At 51.4% G+C, this 23,029-nt stretch overlaps 1 protein-coding gene across 1 annotated transcript; it reads left to right on the forward strand.

Annotated features, from left to right (window-relative positions):
• The first annotated feature begins 1,742 nt into the window (after positions 1-1,742).
• Positions 1,743-21,969, forward strand: ZMYND10 (zinc finger MYND-type containing 10). Its single transcript, XM_073352572.1, has 12 exons — positions 1,743-1,854; positions 2,479-2,587; positions 3,833-3,949; positions 7,050-7,103; positions 9,037-9,189; positions 11,991-12,079; positions 12,688-12,788; positions 14,073-14,245; positions 15,272-15,397; positions 19,618-19,739; positions 20,117-20,242; positions 21,090-21,969. Exons 1-12 carry the CDS (start codon positions 1,760-1,762, stop codon positions 21,187-21,189), a joined length of 1,365 nt encoding a protein of 454 aa, XP_073208673.1. The 5' UTR covers positions 1,743-1,759; the 3' UTR covers positions 21,190-21,969.
• Positions 21,970-23,029: the final 1,060 nt, after the last annotated feature.

The following is a 23,029-nucleotide window of genomic DNA, read 5'->3' on the forward strand; positions in this document are numbered from 1 at the left end:
CTGTACCAAGAGGCAGTGCCTGCTCTTCATCTCTCCCCCAAGAGCACCCTGCACCCCTGGTATTGTCTGGTGCCCATTTGTGTGGGAGCAGTATGGGGGCAGGGCCTTTCCAGGGCAGCAAGGGGACTGGTGCACATTGGCAAGGGAGCAGTGCCAGGATACAGGGACAGGGCCTCTCTGGTGCAATGGAGGGTCTGGTGCCTGTTGGCATGGGTGCAGTGGTGGGGCATGGGGGGCACAGTCTCTCTGGTGCAGTGGGGGGTCTGGTGGCATGGGTGCAGTGGTGGGGCATGGGGGCACGGTCTCTCTGGTGCAGTGGTGGGGCATGGGGGCACGGTCTCTCTGGTGCAGCAGGGGGTCTGGTGCCTGGTGGCATGGGTGCAGTGGTGGGGCATGGGGGGCACAGTCTCTCTGGTGCAGTGGGGGGTCTGGTGGCATGGGTGCAGTGGTGGGGCATGGGGGCACGGTCTCTCTGGTGCAGCAGGGGGTCTGGTGCCTGGTGGCATGGGTGCAGTGGTGGGGCATGGGGGCACAGTCTCTCTGGTGCAGTGGTGGGGCATGGGGGCACGGTCTCTCTGGTGCAGCAGGGGGTCTGGTGCCTGGTGGCATGGGTGTAGTGGTGGGGCATGGGGGGCACAGTCTCTCTGGTGCAGTGGGGGGTCTGGTGGCATGGGTGCAGTGGTGGGGCATGGGGGCACGGTCTCTCTGGTGCAGCAGGGGGTCTGGTGCCTGGTGGCATGGGTGCAGTGGTGGGGCATGGGGGCATGGTCTCTCTGGTGCAGCAGGGGGTCTGGTGCCTGGTGGCATGGGTGCAGTGGTGGGGCATGGGGGCACAGTCTCTCTGGTGCAGTGGTGGGGCATGGGGGGCACAGTCTCTCTGGTGCAGTGGGGGGTCTGGTGGCATGGGTGTAGTGGTGGGGCATGGGGGGCACGGTCTCTCTGGTGCAGTGGGGGGTCTGGTGGCATGGGTGTAGTGGTGGGGCATGGGGGGCACGGTCTCTCTGGTGCAGTGGGGGGTCTGGTGGCATGGGTGTAGTGGTGGGGCATGGGGGCACGGTCTCTCTGGTGCAGCAGGGGGTCTGGTGCCTGGTGGCATGGGTGCAGTGGTGGGGCATGGGGGCACAGTCTCTCTGGTGCAGTGGTGGGGCATGGGGGGCACGGTCTCTCTGGTGCAGTGGGGGGTCTGGTGCCTGGTGGCATGGGTGCAGTGCTGGGGCATGGGGGCACAGTCTCTCTGGTGCAGTGGGGGGTCTGGTGGCATGGGTGCAGTGGTGGGGCATGGGGGCACAGTCTCTCTGGTGCAGTGGTGGGGCATGGGGGCACAGTCTCTCTGGTGCAGTGGTGGGGCATGGGGGCACAGTCTCTCTGGTGCAGTGGTGGGGCATGGGGGCACGGTCTCTCTGGTGCAGTGGGGGGTCTGGTGCCTGTTGGTGGAGGAGCAGTGCCGGGATCCATGACAGGGCCTTGCTGGGGCAATGGGACACTGGTACTCGGTTCGCGGGGAGCAGTGCAGGAATACAGGGCCTCTCCAGTGGAGCGGAGGGCCTGGTGCACATTGGCGGGGGAGCAGAGCCAGGGTATGGAGCAGGGGCTCTCTGGTGCGGCGGGGGGCCAGGCCGCCCAGGGGCCAGGCCGCCCGGGGGCTCCTAATGGGACGGAAGAGGATGGCGGGGAGGGGGCGGTGCCGGGCGGGCCCCTGCTCTCGCGGCCGCTTTCCCCCCGCCCGCCCCGTCGGTCTCCATGGTGACGGCGTGGGGCCATGGCGGAGGCGGCCGCGCTGCTGCTGCCGGGGGAGGCCGAGGCCCTGGTGCAGGCGCTGCGGGGCGGCCCGCTGCGGAACACCGGGGACCAGGGGTCCGAGACGGGGCGACCCCCGCGAAGCCGGGCTGGGGGGAGAGGGAGAGGGGCTGGGGGGCGCGGTCCCGGCAGAGGTGGGGGCGGGGTGTGGGAGAGTCCCCTGGAAGTTAAGGGGGCGGGATGTGGAGCGGGGCCCCCAGGAGAGATGGGCGGGGTGGCGTGCCGGGGGGGGAGGGAGGGATGTAAGGAGGGGGGTCCCCAGTTGAGTTGGGGGGCGGGGGGATTCAGGGGGACTTGAGGGGAGGGGGCAGTGTGTGTGGAGGCCCTGGGGGCTAAGGAGGGGCATGGGCTGAGTCCCCCCAGGGGAGGGGCATGGGGTGTGAGGGGGAGTGAGTCAAGGGGGCTGTGTGGACTGGGGACGGATGCGAGTCCCCAGTGGGTTTGAGGGGTTGATCCTCAGGCAAAGGTGAGCCCCCATCGGATCTAGGGGGTGGGCCTTTGATTACAGGAAGAAGCCCTCCAGTTCCAGGGAACTCTTTTGGGGATGTGATGAGTCCCTCAGAGCCGGGCAAGCATCCCCCTGGGTTGGGGGTTAGTCTCTGAGTGGGGAAGGTGGCATGGAGAGGGGCTGGGGTACCAGGTGTGCCATGGGATGTGGACACTGACTCCCCTGCTCCCTAGATGGCTCCGGCAGCACGAGGCCATTGAGAAGCTGAACATACAGGGGATTCTGAGCGCCTCTGCCCGTCAGGAACAGCTCCTGATTGAGCTGCTGGTGAACTATGCTAAGGTGAGCAGTCTGCAGGCCGCAGGGAGCTCGGGGGTAAGAGCACCCTCCTCCATGGGGAGAGCATCCAGCGGATGAGACAAAAAGGGAAAGCTCTGCAGGGCCCCATTCACCCTCCTCCCCCAACCAAGCCTAGGCAACCTTGCCCCCTACAGTGCCTAGTCCAAGTGGGCTCCTGCCTCTTTCTCTGGGGAGATGCATCCACAGCCTAATTCACCTTACTGTCAGGGAATGTGTCCTGATATGGAGCCCAAATTTTCCTTTGTTCAGATACACTCTGTTGTACCAACCTAATCAAATTCTCTCCCTACTTGGCATCTGTACCCTTCCAATACTATGTTATCAGCCCTGTCTGTGACGCTGGACCTCAGTCGTTTAGCCACATTATAGATTCATAGATTTTAAGGCCAGAAGGGACCATTCTCATCATCTCGTCTGACCTTATGAATAACGTAGGCGATAGAGTTGCACCCAGTGATTCCTGCATCAAACCCATATCTCATGGTTGAGCTAGCTCATATTTTTTGAGAATGAGACAGCCAAGCTTGAGTTAAAGACTTCAAAGACAGAGAATCAACCACATCCCTAGATAAATTGTTCTGCCCATTGTTAAAAATGTGTGCCTTATTTTCTAGCCTAAATTTGTTACATCTTTGGCTCTTATTCTCTCCTCCCAGTAACCCTCCTCAGCCCCCAAATCATAGTTGTTGCTGTCCTCTGTACTCCCTCTAGTTTGTCTATATTTTGGGTACAAAGGACCCCAGAACTGAACATTGAATGCAAGTTTGGTTACACCAGAGAGGGACTGTTGCTAAACAAAGTGAGTCTTTCTGTCCATGAGATCATGGGCTACGCTTATCTCTGATGTAACTCTGAAGTCAGTGGAGCTTATCTTGGAGGTGAGTTTGGTCACTTGGAAATGTTGCTGGTGTATTAGGAAATAGACTAGCAGAACTCTGCCTCCCTCCTTTACCTGCACCAGATATATTGTCCCATCTCATCCAATGGAAAGATGGGGACAAATATGATTTCAGAAATGACTGTCAATGGGATGAAGCAAATAATAAGATGATGAGGCACATGAAAGTACCTAGATGAACAGTGCAACAAAACTGCCAACAAGGAGAGCTGCCGTTTGTCCCAGCATCTTCTCCTCTAGGACTAAAATACTCATATGGCACTAGGCTTCTCTGTCCATTTTCTCTTGCCTGAAGGGTTTCACTTTCCACGGTCTATTCTTCTGTCCAGATCCCTACTCTCATCGAGGAATTGATCTCTGTGGAGATCTGGAAGCACAAGGTGTTCCCTGTTCTGTGCCAGCTGGAGGACTTCAAGCCAAAAAGCACCTTTCCCATCTACTTGGTGGTGAGTTCAGAGAGGTCTTGGAGAACAAACTTGCACAGTATTCAAGTACATTGCCATGATCTGGAATGTCCTGCAGGGTAGTAGCACTGCATGGTACGTTTGCTTCAACAGGCATGCTTCACAAGACACCTTGTCCATATTCCATTAAGGTTTTTAATATGGTAGCTGCATGTGAGTCGTCTTCACAGGCAAAACTCTTATGAAACACAAATTCTGTGGGACAGTCACTGCTCACGAGGGCTAGAGAGGCAAGACAGGTGGGCAGGGATAGCTCAGTGGTTTGAGCATTGGCCTGCTAAACCCAGGGTTGTGAGCTCAATCCTTGAGGGGGCCATTTAGGGATCTGGGTCAAAAATTGGGGATTGGTCCTGCTTTGAGCAGGGGGTTGGACTAGATGAACTCCTGAGGTCATAGAATCATAGAATATCAGGGTTGGAAGGGACCCCAGAAGGTCATCTAGTCCAACCCCCTGCTCGAAGCAGGACCAATTCCCAGTTAAATCATCCCAGCCAGGGCTTTGTCAAGCCTGACCTTAAAAACCTCTAAGGAAGGAGATTCTACCACCTCCCTAGGTAACGCATTCCAGTGTTTCACCACCCTCTTAGTGAAAAAGTTTTTCCTAATATCCAATCTAAACCTCCCCCACTGCAACTTGAGACCATTACTCCTCGTTCTGTCATCTGCTACCATTGAGAACAGTCTAGAGCCATCCTCTTTGGAACCCCCTTTCAGGTAGTTGAAAGCAGCTATCAAATCCCCCCTCATTCTTCTCTTCTGCAGGCTAAACAATCCCAGCTCCCTCAGCCTCTCCTCATAACTCATGTGTTCCAGTCCCCTAATCATTTTTGTTGCCCTTCGCTGGACTCTCTCCAATTTATCCACATTTATCCACAGGTCATGATATTCTGTGATTCTAAGAGGTTTTAGGCAATGGTGTAATGATAAAATAACTTATCCTTATTTACATAGGGCCTTCTCAAGGATCCCAAAGAACTTCTTTTCACAAGGATCACTCCCCCCACCTTTGAAATGCTGCCCCCTCCCCCCGTGGTGGAGCATTGCAGCTGTTTAACAGCACACACAGCAACACTACCTAAGTTTAGGACAGGAAATGAGGAACGATCTCCTATCCAGTTGAAACTACAATAGAAATTCTGACAGCCAGCAGAATGTAGTCACCTATCCTAGATTTTGGCCAGGACACTGGGGTAACTGTTGTCCCTTTAGAAACAGCCATAGAATCTTGGATGACCAAAAGTTCTCAGGGCTGATATTTTACATTTCTTTCAAGCACTGAACGTGTATGGTATTCTGGCCATTTAACATGGCACTACAAATTTCTTGCTTCTAAAAGACAGCCTCTTTTCTACTTTGAGTTTCATTGCCTTTTAGTTAGCACCGCTCACAGGTGTTCATGCTGTTGATTGACAGGACTCCACACTGTTTGCAACCAGCATGTATGTGAAGGAAGGACAGTCCAGTAAGTTCTTTGGATTCTAAGAACTTCCACAGTCCTATCTGCCCTGGACACTTCAACTAGGGCTACTAGCTAATGCTGGATCAGGGGACACTCTCCTAGGAATTGTCATAGCAATAGACACGAATAGTATATCTAGTCCAGTACTCTGGCTCTGATAGCAGCAAAAGATGGATATTTTAAAGCAGTGGTGGGCAACCTGTGGCCTGCGGGCCACTCACAGCCTGTCAGGGTAATTCGCTGGTGGGCCCCCAGACAGTTTGTTTACATTTGCACAGCTGCCTGCAGCTCCCAGTGGCTGTGGTTTGCCATTCCCAGACAATGGGAGCTGTGGGAAGCTGCACAGGCCTCAGGGACGTGCTGGCCACCACTTCCCACAGCTTCCATTGGCCGGGAATGACTAACCGCAGCTGCTGGGAGCTGCGGGCGATAGTGCAAATGTAAACAAATTGTCTGGGGACCCGCCAGTGGATTACCCTGATGGGCCGCAGGTTGCCCACCACTGTTTTAGAGGAAGGTGTAGAACTTTCTCCCGCACTACCTGTAATGCAGCTAATGTGCTCTTAGGATTCCAGGCATCTTCACAGCAACAGCTCCTGTCATCTGGTGGGATCTCTTGGGTTAGCGTTTCTCAAATGCGGCCATCGTGGTCGCATGCGGCCACCGGGGCTTTTTGTGCAGCCACAGCCTCCTGGGCAGTGATTATTAACACTTCTTTGCGGCCCCCTGCTCCCCCTGCCAACATACAAATATCACTTTTCACAGACATAGACTTGCTAGCTAGCAAGTCTTAAAAAAAAAACAAAAAAAAAAACAAACCAAAAATGCAAAAGAAACAACAACAAAAACAGGAACGTGCAAAGCACATTATTTGATTTTGTTCTGTTTAGGTCTATTAAAGAATAGAAACAACTACATTATTTTTATTACTGATTCTGCAATAAAAACCTACATAAATAAATTACAATGATTTGGACATGTGTATATATGCATATTTATTTGTTTTTCCTAAAGTTAATTAATATTTTAGGAAAAATTGTCAGAGCGGCCACCGAAAAATTGTCCACGCTCTGAGGCCACCAAAAAATGTCTTGTGAGACCCGCAGGGTGACTGGAAAGCGGTGGCCCTTTGCTGCTTTAAGAATTTCAGTGAAACCTCTGCATTGGCCCTTTTGGTGGTGGGACTGATCTCAGAAGCAAAAGACACACCTGTATCTTAGTGCACTAGTATTCTTCTAGTGAAGCCATGAAAACTACTCCAGTAGAGGGGCCATACTGGCCATCTGCCAGGAACCAGAGGGTATCATTTGCATGATAAACTTGCAGACTGCAGTGATACAAAGGTTCAGACTCTGGCTCCCAGTTTGAAGTGCTCCAGCCTGCTCTCAGATGATGATGGAGCATTGCTTGCTGGGAGTCAGGACCTGTAGTTTCTACAGGACACGTATCTGTATTCAAGATGAGCCTGGCTAAGGACTCCATGGGTTGCATTTGCCTCATTGGCTGGACTTTTGGCTGCACCTGTGTTGGGGGCTACCTCAGTTACAGGCTGGATGCATATTACCATGGGCACTGTAGATGATGTTCCTCTGACCTTTGCTTTGTCTCCCCACATTCCCTCAGCTGCACCATGAAGCTTCTATTATTAACCTCCTGGAGACAGTGTTTTTTCACAAGGTAAGAGATGAGTTCTGCTGTGTTAAATCAAGGGCCCCAGAATGGGGAAATCCCAGATGTGATTTCAGGTCATGCATATGAAACATGGCAAACCTTTCCCAAAAGTTGCAATTAGAGAGGCAGTTGGAGTTGGCCTAAGGGAGAATGACAGCCTTAGCTATTGCAGTATTGAAAACCACTTATCCTGTGAGGATTCTAAGACCAGAATGGACCATTGTGATCATCTAGTCTGATCTCCTGTTTGCAGTGGAGGAACTCAAAGAGAGGAGATATGGTCAAAGTGAGGTCTAGAGAAATGATCTTTTCAGTCAGAATGCTTCTGCATAGCAGGGCTAGGTTGCATTTGTCAAGGCCAGAAGAGGATGTTGTCGTAGTCGAGACGCAAGGTGATGAGAGTCTGGGCAAAAGTTTTGGTTGTGTGGGTGGATAGGGAAAGTTGTATCTTAGAGGTGTTAGGAAGGAAGAATCAACAAGATTTAGACATAGCCTGGATGTGAAGACCTAGAGAGAGAGCTGAGTCAAAGATGACAACCAGCATTTGGGCCTGAGGGAGGATGGTGGCAGTGTCCACAGTAACTGAGAAAGGTGGGAGGGAGGGAGGCTTATGGGGTGAGAAAGATTAGGAGCTCTGTTTTGGTCATGTTGAGCTTAAGCTGGTGGCTGGACACCAACATGGAGATGTCAGAGAGACCAGTGGAGAGTTAAGTTTGCACATAAGGAGACAAGTGGTGTGGTGGACAGATCATGGGAGTAGATTCCAGACCTGTGATGAAGTGGGAGTTTTCTGTAGTATTTTTATGAGTCTTATGTGTGCCTCAGTTTCCCCTATATTTTGTCTGGCTACCTGGGGAGTGGAGAAGGACTAAGTCTGCTGTCAGGGCCGGTTAAGAGAGCTAGGTGGATGTGTGTAACCTAGCTGTCTGAGCCAGGTTTAATGGGTCATTAAAAAATGTGTCATTAAAAAAAGGACTGACTGAGGCTGACCCCATATCAACAGAAAATCTGAGATGACAGTGAAAAGCCCAGGCACCAGACATTGACACCTAGCAAACAGCAACCTAGAGGGAGATGGATTTCCCCACCTCACAGCAGGGAATCTGGGCACAGACCCCAGCTCCGTAACAAAGGACTGGAAGGTGTGAGGTGGGGGGATAAAGTGCTGGCTTCTGGAAGGAGTCAGGACTCTCACCTGGAAACTGACCAAGGAGGTCAGACTGTGGAGGAGAGACTGAACATGAGCATGGGATTCACTACAATTTGACTGGGGCTCTGGACTGACCAGAATGGACTATACTTTAACCTTCATTTCTCTGTGCTAACCTGAGGACTTCCATATTCTATGTTCCTGGTGACCAATAAATGGTTACCGTGTTTTTAAAAGGCTGCCTGTGTCACTGTAAATACTGAGAGCATTGCACCCTGAAGGGCTAAAGTACAGCCTCCCACAGGACTCTGGCTTGGCTGGATTCACTGCAGGGAGCCACAGAGAGAGACAAGGGACGCTGGTGCCAAAGGCCCAGGCTTGGAGGTCACAGACCTTCCCCTGTGGGATTGTGTGGATCCTTGGAGCCTGGCATGCTAAAGCTGACACTCCCAGGAGACTAGTGACAAGCTGGAGCATAGACCAGACCCTGTGACAAGGCCCCCCTGAGTTCTAGTCCCAGTTCTGCCACTTTAAAGATAAAGCATAAAACCTCAGATAACTGAGAGTGTGGAAATACAGAAATTAAGGCAACTCAAACAACCCATGTCTATAATGTTCAGCCTGAAGCCATAAGGTGGATCTCAATCAGTCCCCTGTGACACTGAGGTTTGCAGGTATTGGTGCAGTTGGAGAGGTGTTTTCTAATCAGAAGGCCATCTGAAAAATGATCTTTCTGAAGGGAATACCTTCTCCTCTCAAACAGCTCTCTGCTGCCCTCTTGTTATGTAGGAGATCTGCGAATCCGCTGAGGACACCATTCTGGACTTGATTGATTATAGCTACCGGAAACTGACCCTGCTAGCAGCTCAGAGCACCAACGGGGAGTTTCCAATCCACGAAAAGTTTCTGCCTGAGGATGTGACCAATGCATCATCAATGCAGGTGGGTTAAAAGTGCAAGTTTCCAACTTCCAGCAGGTCTGTCTGACCTTGTACTTGGAGGGAAGTTAAATTTCCATGACTGGGAAAGACCATAGTAATAGTCATGAAGGCCCTTGTATCCAGAACCTGATGAATAAATCCACTCTACTTGGGCATTCCTCTACATGAATTTGGTGTTGGTGGAGGTCTCTTGATTGGTGATTTGTTCTCACAGGTGGCTCATCATGAGCAGAGACGGTGTTAGTTTTCCCACCCTGTCCTACAAGTGTGCTTCAACCATGACTTTATGAGATTCTCTCTAGGAGCAAGAGAGCAGTTCAGTTTCTATGAACCATTGTGTTTTTGACTTCTCTGCTAAGACTAGGAGTGTGGGAACCAGTCAGGGTTAATTGCAATGGTATTTTTTTGAGATCTCTATAGGTTTCCCCTTGGAACTGGCCTAAGACTCATTTCACACAGGCCACCCAGCCCGCACGAGATGGTAACAACTCAGTCTCTGTAGTCTTAGGCCAGTTTTGAACCAATGACCTAAGGAGAAAAAGGTCATACCCAACCTCCTGAAGCATTCCCAGGTCTGGGTGTGTCGTTGTTGCTTCATCGCTTGTTGCTATTTCAGTTCATTTTGGTGTGAGACAGTATTGTGCATCTGGGATTTTTTTTTTTCCCCTCAGTTCTTAAAATTCTTTTCTGTAAACAGGACATCAGAATCTTCTAGTAAAATGGATTTAAAGTGAGACACAGCAACCTCAGCAGTAGTCTCCAGAATTGCATTCACCCTTTGGCCTCCTGCTGGAACTTATGCTCATCTTTCAAAGCTGGAGAGGAAGTCATGGGACTCCTGAGAACAGTAGGGAAGTGTTTCCCCACTGGGTATTTTTCTTAATCCTTGGAGTTGGCCCAAGGGAGAATGACAGTCTTAGCTATTGCAGTATTGAAAACCACTTATCCTGCGAGGATTCTAAGACCAGAATGGACCATTGTGATCATCTAGTCTGATCTCCCGTTTGCAGTGGAGAAAGGGGAGCCAGTGGAGGAACTCAAAGAGAGGAGATGTGGTCAAAGTGAGGTCTAGAGAAATGATCTTTTCAGACAGAATGCTTGTGCATAGCAGGGCAAGGTTGCATTTGTCAAGGCCAGAAGAGGATGTTGCCATAGTCGAGACGCAAGGTGATGAGAGTCTGGGCAAAAGTTTTGGTTGTGTGGGTGGATAGGGAAAGTTGTATCTTAGAGGTGTTAGGAAGGAAGAATCAGCAAGGTTTAGACATAGCCTGGATGTGAGGACCTAGAGAGAGAGCTGGGTCAAAGATGACAACTGGCATTTGGGCCTGAGGGAGGATGGTGGCAGTGTCCACAGTAACTGAGAAAGGAGGGAGGCTTATGGGGTGAGAAAGATTAGGAGCTCTGTTTTGGTCATGTTGGTGTCCAGCCATCAGCTTAAGCTCAACATGGAGATGTCAGAGAGACCAGTGGAGAGTTTAGTTTGGACACAAGGAGACAAGTCCTGAATGGACAGGTAGATCTGTGAGTCATGGGCATAGAGATGGTAGATGAAGTCATATCCATTGCTAGGATTGCAGTTGCTTTAGAGCACAGCATTCTCTGTCATCCTACCTAGCTCTCTGCCCTGATCACTCAGCTCCCTATTCCCCTAATGCAATGGACTCAGACTCTCATAGATTCATAGACTTGAATGCCCGAAGGAACCATCATGATCATCTAGTCTGACCGCCTGCACGTTGCAGGCCACAGAACCTTGCCCCCTCCTCACTCCTCTATAAGACCTCTAACCTCTGCCTGAACTATTGAAGTCCCCAAATCATGGTTTAAAGACTTCAAGTTGCAGAGAATCTACCATTTACACTAGTTTAAACCTGCAAGTGACCCATGCTGCAGAGGAAGGCAAAACCCCCCGCGGGTCGCTGCCAATTTGACCTGGGGGGAAATTCCTTCCTGATCCCAGATATGATGATCAGTTATGTGGGCAAGATCCAGCAGCCAGACATCAGGAAATTATTCTCTGTAGTAACTCATAGCCCTCTCCATCTAGTGTCCCACCACTCGCCATTGGAGATATTTGCTGCTAGCAGTCGCAGATCGGCTACATGCCATTGTAGGCAGCCTCATTGTACCATCCCCTCCATTAACTTATCAAGCTCAGTCTTGAAGCCAGTTAGGGTTTTTGTCCCCACTGCTCCTCATGGGATGCTGTTCCAGAAGTTTACTCCTCTGGTGGTTAGAAGCCTTTGCCTAATTTCAAGCCTAAACTTCTTGATGGCCAGTTTATATCCATCCACTCAACCTGGGGTGGCTCCAGACGTGGGATCATGACGCTGGAGTTTACAGAAGGGATTCGGGGGTGGGTATCTGGAGGTGGGGCCATGCTAATGTTAGGATCTCTCAAATGGTGGATCAGGGCAGTTATTCCTTCCTTGGGCCGGCCTTGAGCGCTCAGCATCAGGACTGGGTAAATGATCTGCCCTACTGCGACCTGGCTATATGTGACACAGCCAGCAGCAGCCTATGGTGTACTTCATATGGGGAGCCTGGTGCATTCATGTCATGGACTAGCTGCTATCTTCAGGAGTGCTTACACCATTCAGCTCTCCGTCACTGAAAGGCGTTTGTGTGACTGCAGTTTACATTGATCTTGGGGAAGGAATCAGCTTTATGTGGCTTGGGCTTCCTAATGAGTCCTTGGCTACTGAGAGCCAGCTCATATGCTGCCTCCTTTGTTACTCTGCAGAAAAAAATCTAGCCGTATATTTGGTGTGCTTGTACGAGTCTGTGTTTTCACCCCCGTAGGAATTACAGAAGCAGGCAGAGATGATGGAGTTTGAGATCTCCCTGAGGGCTCTTTCTGTGCTCCGTTTCATCACTGATCAGGTAGACAGGTAAGCAGCTGGCTCACAGGAGAATCTAGAGATGAGCCTCGGAACTGGGGTGGGGTTGTTTAAGTCATTGCACTGGTCTGCGGGTGTCAGTCCGCCTGTGCTCAGGGACTGGGAGCATCAGTTCTGGTGCTAGTGCCCTGGTGTCTGGATCCCGCTGTGTGTAGTAGCTGGATGTGCAGATCGTGGCACTACAGCTCTGGTGTGTGCTTCCTCGTGTTCTCGGTAGCTGGCACTGAGAACTCAGTGTGCAGATTGGCCCTCAGAGTGAATCTTGCTGGGCATTTGGTTTGCAGGTCAATCCTAGCAGCTGAAAGTATCAAACCTAGCACAAGGGGCTGGATCTGGCTTCACCTGGTGACTGGCTGTGTGGACCCTGGTACTAGTGCCCTGGTGTATAGATCCTGTTATGCTTGGTGACTGGTTGTGTGGATCCTGGTGTGGGATCAGGCTATTCTCAATGGCTGCTTGTGTGGATTTTGCCTCAGGTCTGACTGTAATTTATTTTATTTTGTCATTTTGCTTCTCCCAGAGCCTTGGGACCATTTGTAATTGATCTTGTACTGCTCACAATAGGTGTTTTCACTAGTTCCTCTCTTGTTTCTCTACAGTTTGCCATTGAGTGCCCTGACACGGATGCTGAACACTCACAACTTGCCCTGCCTCCTGGTAGAGCTCCTGGAGCATTGTCCATGGAGCCGCTGCGAAGCAGGTATGAATCATGCGCTCATACCTTAGTGCATCCATGGGGCGGTAGCACTTTTTACCTGGAGCTTCATCTGGTAGGTGGCTCCCATATAGTGAGAAATATCTGAAAGCTCCTTTCTAGATTCAGTTCTCACTCTCCATCTTTCACATGGGTTTCCATCTGGCCTTCCCATCTTCCTCCCCTCCCATCCATGTACATGGGATCACTTCCTGCATGGGACTGTATGTGCCCATTGGCTCAGCTCTTGAGCAGACGCCGCTCAGCTGGGATTGAGGAGCTGCACTTCCAAAAATGGTCCCTGCTTGTGGCTGTCTCTCATCCAAATCTGAGAGTTCCCAAGCTGATGTCCCCAGTGCAGTAAAAGAGCACAATACAACCCTAATGTATCTGCCAGCCCCCTTCACCCACCCCATCCTGCCCTGCAGAGAATCCCATGCTCCTGTGAGCAGCAACAGGATCTACTTAGAAAGACCTGGTTATCAGCCCACTTCTCCCTGGCAACTGTCCTCTTCCCACCCCTGCTGTGTGCACTGAGGGCCCATCCAAAATGGAGTTCCAAACTGTTTAACGAGCATGCTTCCAGGCCACCTTAAAGTGGGTTCTGATACAGTGGATCAGCTCAGTGTGGGCAGAACTAACCTGGTTCAGAACCAGGCTGGCTAGTCCACACTTGCATTGCAGGGATTCAGCCACAGCCAAGTATAAGCATGGTGGTTAATTTAGTCGCAAGGCCTATGTAGGCAGGACCACTAGCTACACAACACATCCCTGGAATGGCAAGGAAAGCCAGGTAAGTGTGGGAAGCACAGCCACGATCTCCTCCAGGAGTCCAAGCTGCTCCCAGAAGCTACACATCATCTTTTTTTGCTCTTGCCACAGACCCACGATCAGTTCTTCTGTTTCTTCTCTTCCCGCAACGACCCTGGCCCTGAGCATTGTCTGCACTGCTATTCCTGAGTGAATGCACAGATGATAAAACCATGGGCTCTGTTCATCTCTCTTAGATCCTTATCTAGACCCCATCATCTGTCTCTGAGCATCTTAGAATCTTTTAATATGTTTATTCTCACACACCTCTGTGAGGTAGGGAAGTGCTATTGGCCCCACTTTACAGAGGGAAACTGAGGTGCAGAGAGACTAATTGACTTGCCCAGGGTCACACAGGCAGTCTGTGCTGGAGCAGAGAATTGAACCAAGGTCTGAGTCCCTGCTGGCACTCTAACCATAGGGCCCTCTTTTGTCTGGTGTCTCAGTCTCACCCTCTGTCTTACTGGCTGTGTGTCTCAGGCAAGCTAAAGAAGTTTGAGAATGGAGCATGGTATGTTGTGCCTCCTGAAGACCACGTGAGGATGACCAAGCTGGATGGACAGGTGTGGCTCTCCCTCTATAACCTCCTCCTGAGCCCAGAATGCCAGCGGAAATACAACTTGGATGGTTTCAACAAGAGCCAGCTCCTAAAGGTACAAGACTTCAGTGTGCATAGTCATACATATACCCAGCATGGTGCCTAGGCCCAGGGACCTTCCCGCAGGTATAGATACCCTCTTGTCTTCACTTTAAAAATGTGCCAGGTGAGCATTTCCTGGTTGAAACCTGTATCACAAGCTGGGAAATACCATGTCATCAGTTCCAAGATGGCTTCTTTGTTCATGCCAGTCAAGTTTAGAGGCAAATACCCCACCCACTGACATGAATTAGCATCTTGTTGATCAGCAGAGTCCAAGGACAGAGAGGGCCATGGGGACTAGACTCACCCTAGAATGGTCTCTCCAGGCCAGGTTTGAGACCCATTGACAGGGTGTGTTGAGAAACTCAGACTGCTGCGGCAGTTTCTGTGGAGATATAGGGCCGCCAATCTACCACCTTAGTGAGAATTTCACAAGTGGCTTGCTGAGGTGGAGAGGTTTGTTTTATTGCTTTAATTAGAGTTATGCCATTTATGGATTTAGTGCCTGTAGAAGGATGAGTCTGAGAGCACTAGAGCCATGCACCATGCTGGCACATGCTATACAAACTTCCCATAAATAGCTCTGCCAATGCAGCTCAGTCCTAGCCCACCAGCCCCCCTCCCGCTTTTCCAGTCCTGGGCTCCCATACAACTCTGACAATGCACCTCAATCCCAACACACAGCCCCCCCCTGCTATTCCAGCCCTGAGCTCCCCACACAATATGGAAAATGCCCCTCAGTCCTCACCCACAGCACTTCCTGCAGTTCCAGGTACTGCAGGCTTTTGATACTGCTTAATACCCAGCTTTGCTCTTGATGTTGAGCAATGGAGTCCGGATGATTTTAGCCCTTGATGATGTTAACCCTTCTGTACACTCTTTCTCTTGCAGTTAGTGCTCTGCTCAGTGGGGCGTTGTTGAGCTGGCATGTGGCCACCTGGCCACTTTTCCAGCAGCTTGTTTTTTAACCAGTGGATTATTTCTTTGCCTTGTTCTGATCTCTCTCCTTTCACCCTCCTCTCTCCCTCTCTGGATTTAGCTCCGTGCATTCCTGACTGATGTCCTCATTGACCAGTTGCCAAATCTGGTGGAGATGCAGAGATTTCTGAGTCACCTCGTAGTGACAGAGCCTGTTCCACCCAGAAAGGACCTCATCCTGGAGCAGGTACCTCCAGCACCATCCGTCTCCCAAGGCCAGTCTGTCTCCTCCATTCCAGCTGCACAAGGCTGCTGCATTTCGTATTCAGTAGCGTTCTGTAATCCCATCTCCCGTTTCCAAAGGCAGAGTATATTCCCACCTCTTGGAGACCATGGTGCTGTGATGAGAGAGGGCATGTGCCCTGGCACTGAGCCTGTACTTTGCACTGTTCTTTTACTGGCCCTACAACATGTTAGTAATGGTCCTCTGCTCTATCAACTTAGGGGCTTGCTTCCACACAGGCTAGACAGGCAGCTGAGAAGCAGGGAGTTTGTCCTTGCATCAGGCGATGGTGATATGAGAGCAAAGCCAAAATCACCGGAGCCCTGAGATGGAATTCTATATTATGGAGAGGAAGGATGGCTCAGTGGTTACAGCATTACCCTAGGACTTGGGAAAACTGAGTTCAATCCTTGCTTTGCCACAGACTCCTTGGGTGAGTCACTCAGACTCTCTGTGCCTCAGTTCCCCATCTGGACAGTGGAGATAATAGCCCTGCCCCGCAAAAGGGGTGTATGAGGTCTGGATACACACACAGTAGATTGTGAGGTGCACAGCTACCATGGTAATGGAAGCCATATCGGTACCATGGGTCAAACTGTGCCTGCCTGTTCTTCTCACAGTACCTGGATGGGAGTCTTACACAGACTCCTGCTCACTCCGCTCCAGTAGCGTCTTTGTGGGACAGCCTTTGATTCATGCTGCAGCCGGGCTGAGTGGGGAGCAAGGCAGCAGCCAACAATTAATGACATGACACTGGGTTATAAACCTCATGATTACACTGACTCTTTAGCAAGGTGTCTGAGTGGAGGGGGAGACACCAGCTGCCTCACAGTGACAATTAATTCTTTGTTTACCAGAACCCTTAATTTCCTTTCCATGTATGGTAGGAGCCATGGAAGAGTTCCTTATTATGCACCCTGCCCTGGGACAGTTGGCCCTCTACTCCAAGAGAGAAGGCCAGAAAAGTTGTGCCACTCAAGCAACTTGATTGCAAGTGCCTTGGTGTTAATATTAAAATCTCCTTGAATTCTGGGAAGTTTGGGAGTTGAGTAAGGGGTGAGGGATGGGGTCCTTGGTTTTGTAGCATGCGCCTGTGTAATTTGCTTCACAGAAGCATATCCTCAAATGTATTTAAGTGTTCCATAAAAGCTAGCAGGGAGAGAAGGAAACCGAGAGGCATGTAATGGGGAGAAGACAGGTGCATTCAGACGGGATTTGCAAAGAGATGGGAAAGTGGAGACTCTTCCAGATGGCAGGCGCTCCAGACGAGAAGGCTCTTATACCCAGAGTGGCAACTTTGTGGAGGGTCAGAGGAGTGCTGAGTGGAGGAATGGGACGGGGAAAAGGGAGAGAGACATTGCACTTAAAGTTGGCTCAAGGGGTTTAATAACAGAGGGCAGTTTTGACCTGGACCTTGATTAGATTGAGGACGGATGCTGTAGCCACACCTCTTTATGTGTGCCAGTATCATTCTGCACTGGCTGGAGTCCAGAGAGCTGGGAGGCTGTAGAGGAGGAAGGTGTGCAATAAACCAAGGGCCAAGGGATGATGATGATTTTGGAAAGGATGGAGTGGAGGTAGGTAGGATGTCACTCTCCGCTCCCACATCTGGCAAGCCCAGAGTGAGTTAGCAATGCAGAGGCTGGCAGCTATCGCTCTGGAGGGTTTTGTGTGGCCTTTCAATGTGCTGCCGTTCTAATCTCGTCAATCTCCTTTTCAGCTTGCATCACTAGCCTCATGCATGTAATTGGAATTCAGCATCTTGAGTGGGTTGGGCGAAGCCAGCTGCAGTCACACATGCTGATCACGCATCCTGTCCAATGAACTCACCCACTGTCACTGTGCCAAGCGATGATGAAAAAGGCTTTTTCCACTGGTTGCTTCTCAGAGAGCAGTCCTTCTCTCACCATCTCTGCTTGGCTGTTTTATTCTGCAGGGATGACAGCTCCTTTGAAACAGGTTTCAGAGTAGCAGCCCTGTTAGTCTGTATTCGCAAAAAGAAAAGGAAATAGTTTTACTTTGTGTAATGACTCAACCATTCCCAGTCTCTATTCAAGCCTAAGTTAATTGTATCCAATTTGCAAATTGAGTCTTACACAAAGTAAAACTATTTCTCCTTGTTTATTCTCCCCCCCACCCCCACTTTTCCTCAGACGTTCTTGTTAACTGCTGGAAATGGCCCACCTTGATTATCACTACAAAAGGTTTTCTTCCCCGTCCCCTCCCCCCCACTCTCCTGCTGGTAATAGCTCATCTTAAGTGATTACTCTCCTTACAGTGTGTATGATAACACCCATTTTTTTCATGTTCTGTGTGTATATAAATCTCCTCACTGTATTTTCCACTGAATGCATCCAATGAAGTGAGCTGTAGCTCACGAAAGCTTATGCTCAGATAAATTGGTTAGTCTTTAAGGTGCCACAAGTACTCCTTTTCCTTTGAGACAGCAGCTTTTCTTCTGGAGTCTGAGCTCCATGCTCTGTTCTTGGCTGGCATTTGCTCTTTTGCACTGAAAGGCTCTTGAGGGTGTTTCTGTTCAGAGAAATGATGAGTGGAAAAAGTTCTCAGTTCAGGGAGAAAGATCAAATCAGCCAAGAGATTCTGGAGTGCTGGGTTCAGGTCCAATCTGGGCCTGTCCCTGTCCCCCATCCCCCCCCCCCCCCCCCAAGCTTGGTGAGAGTGCTTCATGTTACTAGAGTTCAAGCCCTGCTGCTGCTCTCACTCCCAAGGATTAGAGGGAGGCATAGCTTTGTTTCACTTAGCCCTTATCGCCTCTGTCAGTGCAGGAATCTGAAAGAAGTCTTATCACCTCCATCCTCCTGGAGAGAAGGGAGGCTGGGGCTGACATGGGAATTCAAGGAGTGTGTGGGTGGAAGGGAGGAAATTAGGAGAATTTAAGGAGGCAAATGCACTGGGAAGATGCAGCAGGTCGAGGGGATCAAAGCACTCCCCAGAATAAATGCTGTTCACAACTGAGCTTTCCCTTCAGTGGCATGCAGCTAGGAGGCACGTGCTATGGCCTCTTCTCAATAAACTCTGAGAAGGGGTTCATCTCATAGCAGACTGCTGTTGCTTCTCCAGATCTGCCACATCTTCCTCCACCCCCTACATGCACAACTGGCAGATCTATATGTGTACAGCTCCCTTCAACCTGTATACACACAGATATGTTACATCTTCCTTCAGCTCCTACACACACTTGTGTGTATATACAGAGATCTGTCATCTTCCTTCCCCCCTGCGCATGGGCGGTGGGTGAACAAGCTGTTGGGGGAGGCTAGCCGGAGGCTAGCCCCAAGCCTCTCCCCCTCTGCCTGAGGCCCTGCACCTCCCCCTCCCCTTCTGCCCCCCTCTTCCCTGCTGGAGCCCAGAGCATCCCCTGCCCCCGTGGCTGCCAGGCCCCCTGCGCAGCCCCAGCAGCCCCAGCCCTGGAGTGCTGGGCAGGCAGCAAGGCTGGAGCACCCCCAGCCTGGGGCAAGTGGCTTGGCCTCAGCACCCCCAGCCCCAGAACACCGGGCGAGCAGCGTGGCTGGAGCACCACCGCCCCGGAATGCCGGGTGGGTGGCACAACCAGAATGCGCCCCCCCAGCCCCAGGCGAGTGGCTTGGCCCCAGTGCCCCCCAGCCCCAGAGCGCTGGGCAGGCAGGCGGCGTGATCCCAGCACCCCTAACCCCAGCTCTGGGCGGTCGGCACCGCGTGGCCCCAGCCCCAGCACCCCCAGCCGTGGGCCTTGCGAGCACCAGACCCAGTTTGCCTATCCCAGACTCGGCTGCAGAAGAGCAGGAAGGGGAACTAGAAGCAGGCAGGAGGAGGTCTGGGGGTGGAGCGTGGGCAGAGCCACGCCAGGCTGTTTGGGGAGGCACAGCTTCCCCCAGCCTATGATACCCGCTGCCCATTGTCCTGAGTGCAGATGTGTGTGTACAAACAGCTCTGTCACATCTTCTTTTAGCTCCCTACACACACATGTACACACACACATTGGTCACCTCTTCCTTCATCCCACATACAGCCTTCATCCCTGCTTCCTGCTCTCATACAAGTCCGTGCTTATCGCCTGCCTGAGCTACACTGACCCCAGGCATTGTTTCTGCCCCTGTATGTCCTGCCCCAGAATCGCCCCCATATTGGCAAGCTTATAATGCTGGGACAGGACTCTCCTCTCACCCTTTTTGCTGTCCCGACAGGTTCCTGTCATCAGGGACCGCATTGTCAGAGAGAACTCTGGGAAGTGGCAGGCGATCGCCAAGCACCAGGTGAAGCACATGTTCAGCCCCTCAGAGGATGAGTTGAAACACCTGGCGTGCCGGTAAGATCCCAGCTGCTGTATGGTGAGCAACCCTGAGCACCCTCTTGCAGGAGAGCCCGTTTGCAAGGCCAGTCCCTATTTTCCTCTTGTGCTATGAGGCTGCTAGTTACAGGAGGCCCAGCACAGCCATCGTCCCAATGAGCAGGGGCTTCTTGACAAGAGAAAATATCCAGCGTAAGTTTCACTGCCCTGGGGAGGACTGAGATACTGAGCGACGCAGTAATCCTAGCTTGTGGCAGGAGGTCCCTTTGGAGAGTGGGATGGGAGGGATAGCGGGGTCAGACCTAAAGGCTCCATCCTGTGCAGGACAGGCACCACCTTTCACATCATGAGTCTCCTGCTCTAGGTGCTGATGCCTGCTTTCTATCCCCAACCAGATGGGCGCGGACATACAACCTGGATGTGCTTGAGGCTCTCGTCCCAGAGAAACCCAAGTGCGGGCTGTGCGGCTCGGAGGCAACAAAGCGCTGCTCTCGCTGCCAGAACGAGTGGTACTGCAAACGGTAATGATGCTTAGCATTGTCTGGTCTGTCAGAGCTCCCTGCTGCCCTCAGGGCTTAGCTGGGATCTCACCTCTCCCTTGGGCACGCAGCTGGTACTAGAGTCCTGCTGTGAGACCTGGCCATGCCAATGCTGGTGCTTACTGTTACCTGAATGATGCTGGGTTTAGCAGCCCTGGCTGGTCTCTGCACCTGTCATGATGGAAGTGGGGGGTGTTATACCCCATGCACCTGGGCTTCATGACTGCCATGGAGTTTCCAATCAGTGCATGAATTCACAGCCCCTAACCCTCTGATCAACATCACTGGAACTGTGAAGTCAGCTGTCTTTGCACCACAGTGAATCTCCACTGGGGTCAGTTATGTCACAAATCGGAGCAGAAGCAGCCTTTCCATGTTCCCTTTTATGAAGATCCAAGTGAATTTTGTGCTGATGCTGGAAGGTGCTGGGCTGAGACCCCAGAGTCCCCTGTTTATCCACAACAAAAGCAGCTGCGTGAGATTCTCCTCAGTGAATGTGCTTCACCTTATACCTAGAGGGAACCACCCTGGGTAGGAATTCAGTGTCCTTGGCCTCTTTGGGACTCCTTAGCCTCATTGCTGAGACTAGCAGAGGGGACCAGTCAGTGACAATGGCTATGGGCAATTGACCACTACAACAGGTACCCCTACTCTGTTTCACACAGACCACTGAACCACAGGTAGATGGTAACAGGTTTTGTCCCTGGCTGGCCCTTATTTAAAGCAGACATGTAGAGCTGAAGGCCTTCATAGCGCATACCAACCCCCTGACCCAGTTCCCAATGTGTTCCTTTCTACCATTGCCCCTCTGTCCCCTCTCTCTTTGCAGGGAGTGCCAGGTGCAGCACTGGCAGAAGCACAAGAAAGCGTGCAACCTGATGGCTGATGCCCTGAAGAAAACAAAAGAGGACCTGAAAGTGCAGCCATAATGCAGAGCCGGAGCCTTCCAAAGAGGGACTATTTCTCCCAGGCATTCCAGCAATCCAAGAGCAAAGGGTCGCCAGTTAGAACTGGAGACAGACAACCCCTTGTTCATCTTGTTCATCTAACCTGGGCTCAGTGCACCACTGCTGCCTGCCTCCTGTGTAACTGCATTCTGCAGTAGTGCATGGGCTGCTCCAGATCCGAGCCTTGCAGCCAAGGACAGTAGGCCCAGATACACTACCATGGGATCGTGCTCAGCTCAGCGGGATGCAGCAGCCACTGGTCGACACAACTGATGCCTCCCTTTAGGCAGCTAGGAAAATTGCTTGCTGAGATTGGGAGCCTTGGTTCTCTCATACCCCATTCTGTCTCCTAGTTTCTGAACCCTTCCTTGCTTGAGAACAGGCTGCTCCTGACCTCGGTGACCCGTTTATGCTAAGCAGCTTTTTCCGTGCTGTCACCCGTGACTCAGAAGCAGCTTGTGTCACCGGGCATCCTGCTCGGAGCAGGTGCCACCTGCAGTCATGCAGCATGGCAGTGAGCACTGATCTCGCCACTCTGTAGCAGCAGCACCACCATGGCAGCTGGCAAGTTTGGAACCAACCATTGACTGCTGCTCTCACTACCTGCTGCTGGGAATGCACCATGGGCCTTAAGGAAAATACGTTTTCTGCTCCCAGGGCTCAGAGGCCAGCAGTAGCCGCACTGGGCTCAGAACCTCTTCTGCTGGGACTCCCACCTCCCCCCCTACAATTTGTTCTCCAGTAAATGGGTTGAGCCACTAACCATCTTGTTCTCATTCATCTCCCTTCTGCAACACTCTGCAGCAGCCACCCTAGAGATGACAAAACCACTTCCTCACTTATTTCCTGCATCATCCTACTGGGGAGGATTTTATAAACCCCATCTCTGCCAGTAATGAGTTTACAAGGTCTCTGTTGATGCTCAGATGCCAGTCAGGGCCATACATGCAGGGAGGGAATTGCCCAGGAAGTGACATCGTCTGTGCCTTCCTTATCTAGGTGCTCAGTTCTATAACATCCTTGCACAGACCTTGCAGTGTAGACTGGGGGAGGGGCAGGGAAACGGATGTGGTTAGGACAAATACTTCAATTTTCAGAGGCTCATTGTTTCATGGTTGAGAGCATAATGCGGTGTCTTGGTGGCTACCCAGGGACTTGCCTCCCGCTCTGGGATTTTCTCTGCATTGTAGTGAGAAATGAAATGAACAATCAGTTCCATCCAGAAAGCAGCCCAAGTCATGCTCTTTGTGTCAGCCCTGGTCAACCAAAGTTGTGTTCTGGTCAGAATGCCAAGGATCAGTCCCCATGCAGCTTGTCTTAAGTCACGTTTGATATTGATCTTCCTGCCCCCTCATCCCCATCTGTTCCCCCCCACCCATGCTGAAAACCCTGCAGCTAAGGTCATGAGTAACTTCCCCAGTTGTTTGGGTCATGCTATGAGATGTGCTGGCTCCCCCAGTGTTGGCCTCCAATGAGCCTGAATCCTGCCAACTCAATCCTGTTAATGACCATGTATGTGAATGCAGCGTAATTGTAGCTGTGTTCATCCCAGGGTATGAGAGAGAGACAAGGTGGATGAGGTAATATCTTTTGTTGAACCCACTTCTGTTGATGAGAGAGACAAGCTTTTGAGTTACACAGAGCTCTGCTTCACGTCTGGGAAAGGTACTCCCAGCCTCACAGCAAAATGTAAAGTGGAACAGATTTTTAATGTCTAGCAGAACTTAAATTCATTACTCTGTTAGACACTAAAAATCGTGGACTGAACAGAGCCTGGATGTATGGTTTGTTACAACAATCTGTAACCTACTAACTCCCCTCT

This window comes from Lepidochelys kempii, chromosome 7, assembly GCF_965140285.1.
Source record: "Lepidochelys kempii isolate rLepKem1 chromosome 7, rLepKem1.hap1, whole genome shotgun sequence".
Classification (NCBI taxonomy): Eukaryota; Metazoa; Chordata; order Testudines; family Cheloniidae; genus Lepidochelys; species Lepidochelys kempii.

Coding starts and splice junctions, on each gene's coding strand:
- ZMYND10 (XM_073352572.1), top strand. CDS start 1,760: ATGGCGGAGGCGGCCGCGCTGCTGCTGCCGGGGGAGGCCGAGGCCCTG. Junction 12,080..12,687: donor ATCACTGATCAGGTAGACAG/GTAAGCAGCTGG, acceptor GTTTCTCTACAG/TTTGCCATTGAGTGCCCTGA. Junction 14,246..15,271: donor ACAAGAGCCAGCTCCTAAAG/GTACAAGACTTC, acceptor CTCTGGATTTAG/CTCCGTGCATTCCTGACTGA.